Genomic DNA, 15,610 nt, shown 5'->3' with positions numbered 1-15,610 from the left:
GGTCCCCAGGCGTGGCCGGCTGCCTCGTGTTTTCCCAGCTGTTAACTAGGGACCCTTCCCAGGGGACCCACTCACAGGATGGTGTCTGGCTTCCGGGCCACCGAAGGGTGGCCTTGGCGCCAACAGGGCCTCATCCAACATGATGCAATCACCCCCGAGACAGTTCCATCCCAGTCACAGCTGCTGCCCCCACTCACGGGAGGGATTAGACGAGGTACGTGCCCCTGAGGGTCATCTTAGAAGTTTGCCTCCCACCCTCAGCCAGGTATGTGTCACCTGTCCTCCACCGTCTTCCGGAACGTCCCCCATCCCCTCCGTCTTTGCCTTGAGTTTCCACCCCACATGCACTCCCTGGTGTGATCCCCTCCCCTGGAGTGACTTGTTTCTAAGCCGTAGACCTCGGTGCAGGCGGCAGCTGTCACACAGTGTTTTGCTCACACTATGTAAGGCTTGGCTCTGTCAACGACTCGCTCTAGTCTTTATCTCCTTGCTGGCTTTGGAGGTGCAGAACCACAGTGGCTCCCGCAGCCGAGGGAGAGGATTCCGCCCACCGCTGGGGCAGAACTTCCTGGGTGGACGCTGTGGGGCAGACAGCTGCGGGGACCCAGGGGGAACCACACAGTGTGGAGAATTCCAGTTGGCAGCAGAAGGGGAGGAGCTGCCTTGAGCTCCAGCGCTGAAATCGACCTCTCCTGCATTTTTGCAGAAAACTGTGCATGACATTGACCGGGTTGAGGAAGCGTGCTTTTTAGGCAGAACTCTGTTTTGCAAACCTTTGCTGGGCAAAGTCCTGGGGACACTCTTTGGTGGGAGTTGCTAAACCAAAATACACAGCAGGTTTCGTTCTAACTCAGATCCTCAGTCAGCTTTGCTCTGCAGAACTGTGGTGTTTGGTTCTTTCTGAGGACCCCCCACCCCATCTTTGAATGCTAGCGGCCTGCCCAGAACCACAAAAATTAGGATTTATGAGGTTACATTTCTTTTTTCCTGTTTGACAAATCGTGGGTGTTTGTGAAGGTCACAGCCCAACGCCTCCCCTGGTTGCTCACATAGTACTTGAGTTTAGCATAAGCGAGGGGTCCCGAAGCGTTTCCTTTACAGGGGGTTGGAAAATAGTTTCCCTTCTGGGTCATATGATTTCTGTGCCATCACCCGGCTCGGCCCTTGAGCACAAAAGCAGCCACGACAGAGGTGAGTGAAGGGTGACCCAGTGCCAGCCGATATTTATGAACACTCCAATTGGAATGTCATGCCATGAATGATCATTGATTTTTTCCCCCAACCATTTAACAATAAGAAAACCATCATTGGCCCTCGGGCCCTACAGAAGCAGCCAGCGGGGTGGATTGGGCCCGGGGCCCATGGCATGGTGACCACTGGCTTCGTGGACGGTTGCTTCCATTCTCGTCAGGAATCTGCCCCAAGCTGATCTCACAGGTTCAACCCCAAGTATTTCTTGCTCCTCTGAGTTTCTCTAGAGTGTTTGGTGAACATACCTCACAGAGAATCCTGTTTGCTCAGAAACATCCCAGAAGGAATCCCAGCCCCTTCCATCCTGCAGTTGACATTAAGACACAAAACTGCGACCCAAGATAAGAATAATGTTGACCAGAGGGGAAGAGGCAGGCAGGCAGCTGTGGCCTAACACCTGCTCAGCCAATGGGAGTTAAATTCCGTAGTTGGGAAGGAAGGTGGAGGAGAGTCAGGCAGGCACGTTAATGTGGACCGAACTGGAAACAAGGGAACTCCCACGGGCTCCTGCCACAGCTGACTTCTCTCTCCAGCCCCGGCCAGCTCGGCCGTGAAACTCTCAGGGTGGCCTACACGCAGGGTCACGAAGCTACCTGAACAGCCGTAAGCGGACATAGTTTCCCTTGGCCCATATTAACATGCCCAAACGTCCATATTTTTAATCAGCATTATAAAGAACACTCATATCAACAGATCGAGGAAACCCTGGTTAGCTCACCTGTCCCCAAATTACATTGAAAACAGGAATTGATTCTCCATTTTCCTTAATCCAATTGGACACACATAACCACTGGTTGGTAGGAGAAAGTCCATGCGTAATGAGGCGAAATGAGGGAGACATTTCTGCTGGTAAGAAAATCAAGTGATTCCAGAATCCTCCTTCCCCCTTCCCCTGTATATATCCACAGCCCTCCTAGTGTAATCATTTTATCATTTTTAAACCTGTAATTAAAGTTGTCCTTTATAAGGTAATAATCCATAAAGATAATCAGTGCCATCTGTTGCACGAATAGCTAGTATAAAGATATCAAGTATGAAAATGTGTTAACTAACGACTTATTCCAAATTTCTTGCACCCGGTCCCACAGGGGCCCTGGCCTCCTGACCGAGCAGCTCACGCCGACAGCTGTGTCTGAGATACGCTTCCCATCACCCGCAGCTCTCGAGGGCGTGAGGAAGGCCACAGACACAACGTGAATGGCTATGGCGACCGGTTTCACATATATTTTCTCAAGGTTAACAAGGGAGGGGAAAAAATCTCAAACTTGAGATTTTTCTTCAGAATAGTTTTATTAGTTTGCATATCATTTGCCAACACTCCACTTTTTCCGTTCTCCTTCGATGCACAGCTCACTCGCACCCTTCTTCACCCCATATCTCATATATCGTAACATTCTTCGGGTCTGAAGGCACCTCGAAGCTCGGGAGCTTGAGGGTATTGCCGTTGGCCGCCGCGTCCTTCAGGTGCCGCACCCTGGACAGGAATCTCACGAGTTCCATTTCGAGCTGGTGTAAGGTGGTAAACGCAAAGTCTTTGCTCGGGGAAGCACCCTGGTTTTTCTTTAGTGGAGCGCGCCCCGAACAGCCTCGAAGGCCCGGAGGATTCTTTTCCTGCCAAGAAAGACAGGCGGGGTGAAGAACGCCATTGGCTTTGTGGGTTTGGGCCCAGTTCCAACACAGGTGGGCTCACCTGAGAGAAGGCGGTTCCAGCATGGCTCTCGTCCAGGGGTTGGCCAACTGTGGCCAAATCCGGCCCACTGTCTGCTTTTGTCAATAAAGTTTTATTGGAACCCAGCCCACAGCCATGCTCATTCACTTGCATACTGTCTAGGGGCGCTTTCAGACTGAAATGGCAGAGGTGAGTCCTTGCAAAGCTGAAAATATCTTCTACGTGGGCCAACCCTGCCCCAGCCAGTCTGGACAGGCTCTGGGATGCGTGTAGCAGAGCGTAAGCGGCTGGGCTCCCGTCTCTCTCCCCTCCTAGAATTAGCCCTGCGGGAGGAGTGGTTACGTCTCACCCCCCTCCCCTCCCAACAGGTCTCTACCTTCCCTTGGGACAATGATATCATCTCCAGTCAGTTCAGCCACCGGTAGTAAGTCAAACGCTAGGGAAGTTAAAAATTGGGACATGAATCTGGCTCTGAGAATAACTTCGACCTGAAACATGCCAAGTTCTTTATCTATTCTCCCTTTGCAAAGACTCACCTACCAGGCTAAAATTCTAAGCCGAGGTTTCCTACACCCAATCACAGAAGGTGGACTTCCACCGTCAGTCCCAACCCAGGTGGGTCTGGGACTGTCTTCCCAAAAGCTACATCAGGAGAGGAGTCTGCAGCGTTTCCCAGGGCCACTGGGCAGGGACTTGGTGTCCTAATTCGCCCTGTTTAACGGTGCTGCCCGTGACAAGCGGCATGTCCGTTTCTCCGAGTCTGAGATTTCTGAGACGGTATCAATGTGGTATAGAGAATGAATCCATCCTGCCCTGCATGGTGTGAGGTGTGGCTCAGTGGGTTGGGCATCGTTCCACAACCCAAGTCGCTGGTTTGATTCCTGGTTGGTCAGGGCACATGCCTGGGTTGGGGGCGCTGGAGAGGCAACCGATTGATGTTTCTCTCACACATGGACGTTTCTCCCTCTTGGCCCCTCCTGTCCCCTCTTAAAAAAAAAAATGAAGCCACGCTCACCTTACTCTTCTCACTGTGTCCTCCTCGAAACTTGAGAACCGCATAGAGCACAGCCACAAACAGGAGCCAGGGCCACTTGCTGGCGAGCCAGCCTGGGCCGTGCGCTGGGAGACCCTGCCTGGTCCGGAAGTGCCCCCCGCAGGGCGCCTGGCCCTGGGGCTCTTTGCTGTTCCCCCTCACAGAAGAAAACATAAAGGCGTCGCCCCAGGACAGGCACAGAGGCAAGAACAAGAACCATGTCAGCGTCCGCATGGCGAGCAGAGATGGGGGAGGAAGCTGCTCATGGTGGGTCTGTCTGCCCTGGCACCGGGAGACTGGATGCCTAGGGCTGGACCCTGCGTGATGTCACAGAGGCCCCAGGCAGGGGCCACTCTGGCCATTGTGATGGTGGTGGGCAGAGGGTGACAGGCTCACAGGGGCCTGGGAGGAGGGCTGAGAGGGAGGAGGGGACATTTGCACAGGCAATAAAAAGAAAGAGAGGCTGGGACGATTGGGGTGCTGTATCTTCGCAAGGCTTCCTGACCCTGGGCCTGTGGGCTGAGGCCTGCGCTGGTCTCGAGTTTGCCGAATCCAGATGTGGTGCTGAGTGCGTGGCGTGGGCCCCGCTGTGGAGCAGAGCCCAGCGAGAAAGATATTAATAACCACAGGCTACACATTGGGAGCCATGGGTGTGTATTGTTTGGCCTACATTGTTTCTAAAACTATTTACTTATATTTAAATGTTGGGGCATTTTAACCAAAAAAACCCCTAGATTTCTGGCTCCTTTTGAAAATATGAAAACGCTGGTTCCAATAGGAACAGCCCGTCTAGGTGGCCATGTGCTCTCCGCAGTCCCCACCATTCCCTATCACCTCCCGCTCACTGATTTTACCTGAATGTGCAAGCCCTGGGTTAATTAAGGGTGGACTTTGTTAAGGTTGGGACTAGAGCAGTGGGCCGTAAGAGCAGGAGTTGGGTTACACAGGAAGGCTTCCCCGAAGGTGTTGTGGTCGAGTTGGAGGGACTATCAGGCAGGACTCGACACCCAGGCACGTGCGATGACCCAGAGGAAAGACCCACCTCGAGGCCGAAGCTGGAGCATAAATGGGGCTCATTGGCTAGTGCCTGAAACCATCAGCTTCCCCAAAGGACATGAAACAAGAAGTCCCAGTTCATGGAACTCGAGGCTGGGCCTTGTCCACTGGGTCATGTGACTCAGATCTAGTCCCCAGGATTAAGACGTTCTGCTGAGTATATCAAGGGACCACAGGGCTCCTTCCCACTCTGTGCAGCCCTGAGAAGCCACAAGGTCCTGTGAGACTCTTTGAAATGGCAGGGGAAGGTGGGGAGTTGATTTGGGCCACACAGCATCGCCTGCTGGGGGACAGCAGGCTGTCTGTAGAGGCGAGGGGCCTTCTTGCAGGAGACACCTGGACAATGAAGTCAGCCCGCCGGTCCTGAGGGGCCATGACTGCTGTGTGGGCAGCGGCTGGCCGGGCATCTGGCTGCGGGCCGAAGGGCGTGCCTGTGACCTTCAGGGGCCCAGCCCGCCTCACCCGGCGCTCGTGGGGGAGTTATTACCGACGCGCTGGGCCGCACCTTTCCATGGTAACGTAACAAAGTGAAAAAGGGAAAATGCTACAGCTAGTCAGCCATTTAACTGGGCTACATGAAGACTTCGCCAGGGAAAGAAAATGGTTCCTCGGGCTTGCTCTGGAAAAGTCCACAACAAACAGTGATAGTAATATAATTTTAATTAAAATGCTTCTATGCTCATGCCAAAACATCTTCAGGGCCAAACTTCCCATCCCGTGAGGCAGAGAACACAGACAGAGCAGGCCAGGTTCCTCTCCGGCCCCAACCCCAGAACCCCCGGGCCTCGGGCGTGACCCACGGCGCCCTCCCCTCCTCTGACCCCCACTGAGCAGGGACTAGAGCCCTGGGGCTGCCGTGGAGAACCAGCCGGGCATCTCCCTTGTACGCCCGCCTCCAGGGAGTGCTGGGGACACCTGGACTTGTGGGCCTCTCGCCCAGCAGCCTCGCGGGAAGGCTGAGCAGCCACCAACACCAACACACGTCCTAGGTAAAATGCACTGATTTTAGGTGCAAGCCCCCTTCGTGTCTTTTACTGAGAGGAAGAGCGGAATGCATGTGATGTCACGGAGCTACTTCCGTCACTCAATTTTCTTAAAGAATATGAGTGGAAGATAGACGAACAAAAACAGAGATGAAAGAAAAGGCAGGCTCACTTTATTTTTGTTTCAAGTTGTCAGGAGCTCAACTCAATCCCTCCTGTCTTCCAAATGATAAACTATGCGCCTTTCCTCCCACTCCCACCAAGTACCGGACCCTGAGTCCCGGCCCCTCGGACGCCCCGGCAAACAGACTTGCAGGCAGAGTGCACCTCGAGTCCAGCCTCGCTCGCCTACTTCATTAACAGCTGGCAGCAAAACCATCGCACGTTAGTCAAAATGAGCCAACCACGCAGCCACGAGGCATCTGGGACCTTTAGTGACTGAGCACAGACATGCAGCCAGCACGGCCTTCTGGGACGTGGACGGAGCACTAAGTGGGGGGGAGGGGAGAGGGGCCAGCACGGTGGCCCAGCACGGTCACCCTGCCAGTCACCCACCACACCCTGGAAGCCACCATGCTCCTCAGAGGCGAGAGTGACCACACCGGCACCAGGGCTTGGGGGGCAACTTGATGACCCCGTGAAGAGACCCTGGCCCCGCTGGCGCCCACAGCACCTGCCTCCACGGGGGCACGGCCAGGGCTTCAGAAGCAGTAGGACGTGTGGGTGACCCAGTGGGCCGACTCCTCCTTGGAGCGCTTGGCGGAGCTGTGGGTCGTGAAAATGGACTTGTAAGCTTCAGACTCCTCGCTGTCGGCGATGGACCTCTTTGTGGCGGCACCGGGAGGCTTCCCGGCTTTTCCAGAAGAGCCCCCGTTAGCTGCTGGGAAGTGAGAGCGAACACTTTATGGTTGAGAGTAAAGACCCCTCCAAATATGAGATTCTCAAAAGGGGAAAAGCCTGTCTGTTCCTCCTGAGAATTTCCCCCTCTCATGGGAGGAAGGCTGAGACCCACCATCTCAATCACCGACTCCTAGACACGGACAAGGCTGCAACAGTGAAGTCTACCAACTTAAAATCACACCCACCACCTAACTGCAGGGGTGAGCGCGCACCGGCCCAGCCCGTGACGGGCAGGCGCCGGAGCCTCCTCACCAGGGGTCTGGCCAGCCCGTTTTCCGAGGGGGGCTGAGTGATCACCCTCAGCTGGGCAGCTGCCGCGTGCAGAGTGGGGACTGGAACCCATAAGCACTGTGGATGCTGCTTACAACACAAGACCACACACCCTTGCATCTGGCTTTCTCTCTGTGAACTAAATGCTACTTTTGGAGTTAAAGGCAATGAGTTTTAGGAGAGATGCACTGAATTCTGAGCTGCACGCTGAACGGCTCTCTGAGAACTTGGCCGAGGCAGGTGGGGAGCAGGAGAGTCGGAGGGCCAGGCACCGTGCACACAGAACCCCGGCCTCGGGGGGCTCGACAACCCCCGTGCCCTCAGCCGGCACCTTGACCCTCCGACCCGTCTCACCCCCGTGCTGTGTCTGGGCCGGTTCTGTGCGGCTCGCTGGCTCAGCCGCAAGTGTGTGCTCGACAGAGCAACCGCACAGGCCCCGACAGGCCCACTTCAGAGTGACTGGATTTTAGTCCCCAGGGAGTTCAAGCACTATGGAGACACGACTCAGGATTCCAAGTCTCTAAGGAGCCTGGGTTTCCCAGCTCACGCCCACAAAACTGGCACAGCCAGCAGGTGTCCAGCTGTTTAGGAACACAGCTGTCTGTGGGCCTGGGGGACCCACCTGTGCTCCTGGGAGCCGGGGTGGTCTTCTTGTCCTGCGAGTCGGGGCTGGGCTCTTCAGGCTTCTCTCCAGACGTCCCTGCGGGCCCGTGAAAGGAGCAGAGTCAGCACCACGGACTTTGCGCACGGCCCCGCAGCTGGTTTCACTGCAGCAACCTCTTACCTTCACCGACATCTGGTTTTGACGCTGCCTCTGCCGCCTTGGGTTTCTTTGCTTTCTGCGGGAAGAAAGGGAGGTCGGAGGGTGCTGGCGTCAGCATCAACCCCCCAACCTGGGCCACACGTGTTTCCGGTTACGTACTCGCCCCACACAAGAGTCCATCTGTAGAGACCTGCATAAGGTCTGTATTCCAGAAATCACATTCTCAAAAATGTTCCACGAAGAGGACAGACCTCCGTGGTCCCCGCCAACGCTGACGGTGACCACGGCGCACACAGGAGCAGTTAGGGGACACAACACAAGGCTCACACAGGCTCAGAAAGCCCCGCCGGGACGGACCGGGCCGCACCTCACCCACGCCCGCGGGGCTTTTCGAAGCTGCCAAACCACCCAGGCCCTTGTCTGTTTACCCACGAGGCTCTGAGGCTTCGGCTGAACGGCACCCCAGCCGTTCTCCTAAACTCTGGTTAGGCTTTCAGGCAGCGGAGTCCGTCGCTCTTAATAGCTACACTGGGCAGCAAGATTAACAAAAAGAAACCACCCACCCAAACCACACAGCGGTCCTCGAACTGCGTCAGCCACAGAAAGGGTCCACAGAGCTTGTTCACTCGGAGGACCTACTTCAACGACGCCATTTTCCTGTGCAGCCAAAGAGGGCACGGCAGACACACACTAGTTCTTTCAGAAGGTCCCCATCTCCAGACGAGGTGGGAAAAGGATCCTTCTCTGGCAGCAGGCTTGAACTTACGATACATATGTAGTGTGCTTTGCAGGGCTTGTGTCAGACACACACAAGCCACACACTCCAATCCGAGGGCAACGCCTGGTCCCGGAAACCTGCAGATGCCCCCTGAGCCCTGGGTCACAGCGGAGGCTGCTGGAAGAGCCGGCACAGGACGGGTCAGAGGACAGGCCCTGCCCCGTCTCCAGCTGCACGCACGCACGCGCGGGGGATGGTGTGGGGCCCTGGCTGCAGCATCTAAGTGCAGGCCCGGGGGCTCCGCTGAGGGCTGTGTGGCGGGGCACATGGCTCCCCGGGCGGACAGAGGACACCAGTCACAAGGGCCCACTGGCTGGTTAACGCCCACACGGACGTCTCCAGAAGCTTCTGCTAAAACACCACTTTCCCCTTTTGTGCTTTTTAAAAACAGAGCTTGACCAATGAAGAATAAGTACATCCTTTTCGGTAACTGTCCTTTGTCGAAAATACCTCAAGCTCGTTTCTTTCCCCTTTTCTTTTTGCTCGATGGTAATGAAATCATGGCCATTTAGAAAAACCAACCTGGAATGAATGCACGTACACAGACTTTTAAACGTGCTCCTGCTCCCCGCCCCCCCACCCCCAGCAGCCCCCTGGCTGCGCTCTGTCTGGAGCCAGGGCACAGTCGTTGTCCTCCCCCTGGCCCCACAGGGCAGCGGGTCACCTTCTCCAGCCGGGCCCGCAGCCGCCTGTCCTCCATCCGGCCCTTCAGCGCTGCCACGTCCTCCTTGGTGCCGTTGAGCACGACGATGTCGTCCTCCCCGAAGGCGGCCCCACACTGGAGAGAGCAGGGGAAAGAAGTGGTCACCAGGCCGGGCCACTGCCCCCGCCCAGCCGCAGCCCCCCGGGCACCTGGGAACCCGGCTGCTGTCCTGCCCGCTGCCTCGGCGGGGTTACTTATTCTGCCTCCAAACCCATTCCTTTGGGTCGGCTCCTTTTCTGGGTGGGTGGGCCACATTCTCACGACAGCAGAGACCTTCCTTGGACCCTCACCTCCTGAGGTCAGGGCCCCAGAGAAGGCATGCGAACAGTGCGGAGGGGGCCCACAGAGCACCCCCGCAAGACTCCTCTGGAGAAGGAGCTGTATTGAGCCGTCATGAGGGGCCCGTGGGGAGGTGCAGCCTGTTTTGCAAGAGGAGGTCCCCCAGGAGGGCTCCGCTGTGCGAGACGGGCAGAGCCTGCCACCAGGGGCACTCTCCCTGGAGAGTGGGAGAGGCACCTGCAAGTGCAGCCAGGTGACAAACCCAGCCTGGGGGTGGGGCGGCGGCCTCAGCCAGCCTCTTGGGCCCACAGCGGGAAGGGGTTGCACCGTGCCCACCGGCGCTGTCAGCCCTGCCCTGTCCCTCCCCAGCTGCTGCAGGCTTCCCGTGGCCTCCTCCCAGCTGTCCTCACTGTCCCTGTCCTTTGGGCCAGTGGTCAGCAGTCCCCTTCCTCCAGGTGTGGCTGTGCAGTTGTCCAGATGTGAGCATGGACCCTGCTGGGTGCACTGCCGTGCCCAGAGCAGGGTTTACAAAGCCGAGTCGGCCACTGACAGCAGAAAGGCAGTAGCCTGTTACACTACAACTCAAGGTGTCTCTCTCTCTCTGCCAAATTCCGAGGATCCATGGTTACCGGCTGCACACCTCGGGGTCCCAGCTGCACACCTCGGGGTCCCGGCAGCCTGGACCCGTGCAGAGGTGCCCCTGGACACAGGGCACGTGGCCCTCTGGATGGCTGTGGCCCCTCCCGTGGGCTCGGTGCATTGCCCCGGACTCAAGATGGGATGGCCCGCCCTGGAGGGCAGTGAGACAAAGGCAGGAAGCAGGCCTGGCGCACCCTTGCTCCGGGCCGAAGGGCAGAGGTCACGGGGAAAGGGGCACAGCTGCTGCAGGCGGCTGGCCGGTAGGGACTGGCCCTGCCTCAGCCTATCACAGTGACACACGGGCACAGTAAGGAGCAGCAGGTCTCCTGCAAACGCACCTTTCTGAGCAAGCTGTCCCCGTATGGCCACACTCTCGGCAAACCCTGCCTGTTTGCCACTCTTAACTTCAATGTCCCCCCACGGGGGGCGGGCAGATAGGTCTGACCCTCGCCTAAGTCAGAGGACTATACGGTGGTTTCAGAACTTTTGACAATACAGAATATATTTATCACACATTGTTTAAAAAGCAGACCAGAACCTGCGTATGCATGTCCTCTGGGTATTAATTTTTTAGGAAAAGTGGAGAAAAAAGGCAAGGAGGGAAGTGTGTAGGGAACACCACCCCGCACAAACACAGTGGGCGTCTCCCTGTCTGTGTTCTTACAGGCGGCACCGGGTGTTCCAGATGACGCGTGCGCCCTTGGCCACAGAGTTCCTCTGTCACAGTATGGGCATTCCTGTCACGGCGCTCCGTCAGGTCCCAGAGGAGGGCTCGGTGGCTCAAATGAATGACGGGGTGCTGACTTTTAGGACAGGGGAAGGGACTGTGTATTCACCTTCCTCATGGCTGCCCGTGTTAAGTGCGGGGGTCCTGGGCTCTGTGGTCGCTCATAAACAATTCTGACATTGGTGAACGGGGACGTGGCCCAAAGAGATACTATTTCAAACCAGGATGGAAGGGAATGAAAATTCAAGGCCAAAGAGTTCCCTAAGAGGTCACGTGAACTTTACAATCCCTGCAACCTGGGAGAAGACCCATCACTCCATACAATTTAAAGGAAAAAAAATTATGCTAATCTGAAAGGCAAAAGACAGCTCTCTTTGTCTTTAAGAAGCATACTCCCCCACCCCTACTGCCTCTTTTGTACATTACATGTGTATGCCCCATGCCCGTCGTATTTGTTAGGATTTTCACATAAACTTTTCAGTTCGATACGTGAAGCCCTGCAGCCCCTGCAGCTCTGCACGTGGACCTCGGGCCCTCCTGGTCTCCGCTTCCCCTTCTCTTGGCTGTTTGGCTCGGAGCATCTTCTCCTTCCGGGTTCGGACGGGAGCTAACAGGTGAGCTCAGCCCCCAGCCCCACCCCTGGGGCCAGGCCCGCAGCGCCTGCTGCAACGTGCTTCCCAAGCTGGCAGGGCAGCCTTTCCAATGTGAAAGGACCCGTCCTTCCCTGGACCCTGCCAGACAAAACGAACCCCTCTACTCACGGGACGCACATAAACTCCCCCAGAGGCTCCCCGCTGAAAGGCTGCGCGAAGCTGTTTTTACATAAAAAGTGCACGTGTCACCTCCCACAGCAAAGCCGCAAGCCCATAAGCCTGGAGAGCCTGGATTCTTCCCGCTCTCTGACAAATCTGTCCATGGCAACAGGGTCCCGAGTCACCCACAAGCAGGAGAAGCAAATCTGTATTCATGTGACTCAGCGTCAAGCTGACGCATCCAGACACAGGGTGGTGAGTCCCCAGGGCGTGGGGGTCACACCCCTCGGCCTCCCCCCTAGCAGACCTGTCTGTGGGAAGCCCAAAGAGAACACCAGCAGGTGAGAGAAACTTTCGAGCCTGAAAAGGGAAGGACGTTAAGAGTACCAGTGTCCAGCGGGGCCAACCAACGCAGGCGAGGCTCCGTGACTGGTGAACAGACCCCACCCTACAAGGTGTGCCGGCAGGCTGCGTGCCCCCTGGCGGAGCTGGTGGACCAGGCAGGCCGAGCCGACGCGTGTCCCTGAGAGCAAGCCCTCAGGACACACACTGACACACTCAGACTGTGCCAAATGCTATTTAGGAAGCAAGCCAGATTTTAAATAACTTTTAATTACCCCTTTCATGGAGAAAGGTCAAACCACCAAATCTGGCTTCTTATTTCCAGAAGCACCTGTAGACACCGGCCCACGGCAGCAGGGTTTCCCCGGCCTACACAGCGAGAGAACTGCCTGGCGGCCCGTCCTCTGGGCCTGGCGTCCTCCACTGCCATCTGGGTTTGTTGGCGAGCCACCCAGCCCTGACGAATCCCTCCGAGAAGACAGAGTGGCAACTTGTTTCCAATCTACACATCGGAACGAAGCAGAATGCAGTCCTCTAGGGACGAGAGGGAACAAAACCCGCCAAGAGACCGTTCACGTGACTCTGGCTGCAGCCACAGCAAGAGGAGCAACTGATGGGAGAGGAACATTCGGGCCGCGGGCAGGACTCCACGCGTGGGACGTGAAGGACATCTTCGGGTAGGTGCTTGTTACCCCTGCAGCGACCAGGAGACCAGAAGACCAGAAGCGGCAGAGCCCGGGCAGGCATCAGTAGTAAAATGAGGCACGTTTTTCTCCGCCTCCTTTACGTCCCTAAACTAGACACACTGGGGGATCAGTAGCGCTGCAAGGCGCAGGTGTAGCGGGCATCTTTTTCTCTCAGAAACAGTCCTCGTTTTCAGTTTCAGCCAAAGGAAACGGAAGTGGAATATTTTCAAGTATGAAGTCAGTTAGAATTCACAATTTTAAATGCCACTGTCCGTCCCCTCCACACGTGGGAGACAGTGACTAAGTCCGCCTGAAGCTCCGCCCAAGTCCTCGGCTTGCACTTGTGCCAATAATAACGACACTGTTTTGGTTCTGGTTGTTCTGGGTGGACAGCCTAAAGGCCCCCTGCATGTCGACGTGGCTGAGAGAATGCAGACGCGTTTCAGGAACAAGCTGTGGTTGGGACGGCTCTTTCCCTGAATGGGACGGCCTTTGAAGTCAAACTCGGTCTCTTATTACAGCTCAAACAGCTCAGGACAACAGTGTGTCACCTTGCAGGGTGCTTTCAGACATCATTCCGAGCCCAGTGCCCAACAAATAAGACACAAAATTTTCATTGCTGTGGCTACAGTGGCCTTTTTTTTTTAGGACAGTACATGGAGAGAGCAGCTGGCATTCCTGGCCTGGGAACCACAGTGCTCCGGGGGTGCCACACACCCCAACCCCACACAGCACTGGGCAGCCCCACGGCCAGGCCCGGTGGGAGGCTCATCCCCTCACTCCTGCCCCCCCCCAGGGTGTCCCTGGAAGGCAGCTGCCCTGCACCCCCACCTGGAGACCAGGAAACGGACCCAACTGTTTAATCCAGTTCAGCTAAGACGAATGGTCCAAACAGTAATACTCTGGAAAACACGGCATCATCTTTTAAGTCTGTCTTTAAAGATGCCCATTATCTATTCACTGGGGGTGGGGGTGGGGGGTGGTATTACCTTTTAAAAAAACGTGTAAGACTCGGCAAGAGGAGTGTGTGGGGGATGTTGCCGACTCCCGTGAGAACTCTCTACACCAGAGGAAGCCCTATCACAACAAAACTCGGACGCTGCCCTCGGGGAGGTGGCTGGTGGTGACACCGTGTGGCCCCTGGGGCTCGATGCAGGGCAGGGGGAGGCCACAGAAGACGAAGACAACAAGAAAAACACAGTCGCAGCTCTAGTTAATTAAGACAGTGACATGTTTTGAAACAACTCCCTGAAAGCATTTTATGCCTAGACAAAAACATAACATGTAAAACAACTCCGTTCTGGGAACTATAACTGGACATTAATCCTGTTACTGCAGAAATTCTAGCACTACGAAAAGGGGAAAATGTAAACAGCATCCTTAACTGTGAGTCTGGTGATTACTCCTACTGGCAGGTACTCCGGTGGCTCTTGGACATGTGTGCGAAATGGATGCACAGTCCTGGAAGCATCACTCCCTGCCTGGAAGCCACTGACCTCTGCCACACACCACGTAGGTTTCACGGTGCTGCCGAGCTGCCGAGGTGGGACCAGGACACACGGAAGCCTGGGACTTTAGTTCAAGGACCGACAGCACAGGGGGAAAAGCCGCAAAACGCGCGCGTGCTCTCGCGCGCTCTTTCTCTCTCTCTCTCTCTCTCTCTCTCACTCTCACACACACACACACACACACACACACACAGCAGTGACTCAGAACCCATCTGTAACTGGACCCTGTGATGCTGGACACAGGTCTGGTCCGAGCAGAGACCGCATGTCTGCTCAGGGGACACGAGGCTGACCGCCACTCTCTCCAAAGCCTTTAACATGAACGCATATTGTGACTGCAGCCTTCTGTGGAGGAAGAACATAGTTCGGAAACCAGCCTGGGCTTTTCTATGAGCTGCCCACCGCCTTCGTACTTGGAAAATAACACAAATTTCTTGGAAATGAACTGAGTGACAAAGTCACATCTCACACCTTCACTACGGCTACAAGGCTGACTTCCCAATACAGAAACAGACAACACGAGTATCACCAAGAACCGAGGCTAGGAAACGTCTGCAAAACCAAAAAGGGCACTCATCACTAATAGCAAGGAAAAACCGCCGGGCCCACAGAGCGGGTTCTGGGGTGTCTCCCGTTACCTGCCAGGCGCTCTGTGGCAGCAAGAACTGAGCCACACATTCGCGTTTCACAGAGGCGGGGTCCCCTAGGTTCCGTTTACAAGGCTGGCACCCTGTTTCCAAAAGTCGAGGTGAACCTGGGCTGGAGGGAGGGGCCACGGGGGCGCTGTGCGCATGGCTCTAACAGAACCAGAGGTGGGAAGGCTTCGCCAGCCCAAGAGCCAGTCTCGGCATCGGGGAGGGTGAGCACTTGGCCGGGGTTTACTCTGGAGGGCGGCGGATCACACATGAGGCCTGTCCTCACTTAATACTTAAAAACTACAGAAAACACCTAACCCCCGGGGCTCTGGGGATTACTCGGGTGGGATCTGCCAGTGAATCGGGGAGAACGTTTCCATGATGGGACCGGAATGTTTTACTCTGACCCTAAGCTTGAAAACAAAAACCAAGACAACAAACCCCAAACCTGCTCCCTGCAGGAAAGCTCCAGGGCAGGAGAAACACAACGGACGGCAGTGCAGGGCACAGCTTTCTCCAAAGTCCTTACTTCCACGTCATTTCAGCAAGGTGTTTCCTTCCTACTGAGCTTCCACTTTTGTGACAAAAGTTTTTATGATATAAAAAAGGGCTTGTTTAGAGACCAGATGTGAGATG

The 15,610-nt window shown here is 55.9% G+C and overlaps 2 protein-coding genes across 3 annotated transcripts in view; both read right to left on the bottom strand.

Moving 5' to 3' along the window:
* Nucleotides 1-2,508: 2,508 nt before the first annotated feature.
* Nucleotides 2,509-4,337, bottom strand: LOC118996458 (protein FAM209B-like). The gene is made up of 2 exons (XM_037059841.1): nt 3,936-4,337; nt 2,509-2,862 (listed from the first exon to the last, which is right to left on the bottom strand). Exons 1-2 carry the CDS (start codon nt 4,185-4,187, stop codon nt 2,602-2,604), a joined length of 513 nt encoding a protein of 170 aa, XP_036915736.1. The 5' UTR covers nt 4,188-4,337; the 3' UTR covers nt 2,509-2,601.
* Nucleotides 4,338-6,143: 1,806 nt separating this feature from the next.
* RTF2 (replication termination factor 2) overlaps nt 6,144-15,610 on the bottom strand; it is a 30,656-nt gene continuing 21,189 nt past the window's right edge. Inside the window, exons 6-9 of one of the 2 annotated variants that reach the window (XM_037059954.1) lie at nt 9,368-9,481; nt 7,947-8,001; nt 7,785-7,862; nt 6,144-6,872 (exon numbers count right to left, since the gene is read on the bottom strand). In XM_037059954.1, the coding sequence (XP_036915849.1) occupies nt 6,694-6,872; nt 7,785-7,862; nt 7,947-8,001; nt 9,368-9,481 (426 nt within the window). In that variant the 3' untranslated portion in view covers nt 6,144-6,693. The remainder of the gene's footprint in view (nt 6,873-7,784; nt 7,863-7,946; nt 8,002-9,367; nt 9,482-15,610) is intronic. The other variant, XM_037059955.1, reaches the window with a different exon arrangement.

Source organism: Sturnira hondurensis, unplaced genomic scaffold (genome assembly GCF_014824575.4).
Source record: "Sturnira hondurensis isolate 20B ecotype Veracruz unplaced genomic scaffold, ASM1482457v3 Scaffold0011378, whole genome shotgun sequence".
NCBI classification, from domain to species: domain Eukaryota; kingdom Metazoa; phylum Chordata; class Mammalia; order Chiroptera; family Phyllostomidae; genus Sturnira; species Sturnira hondurensis.
The sequence above is the reverse complement of the archived record's forward strand: the minus strand, read 5'-3'. Positions and strand labels throughout refer to the sequence as shown.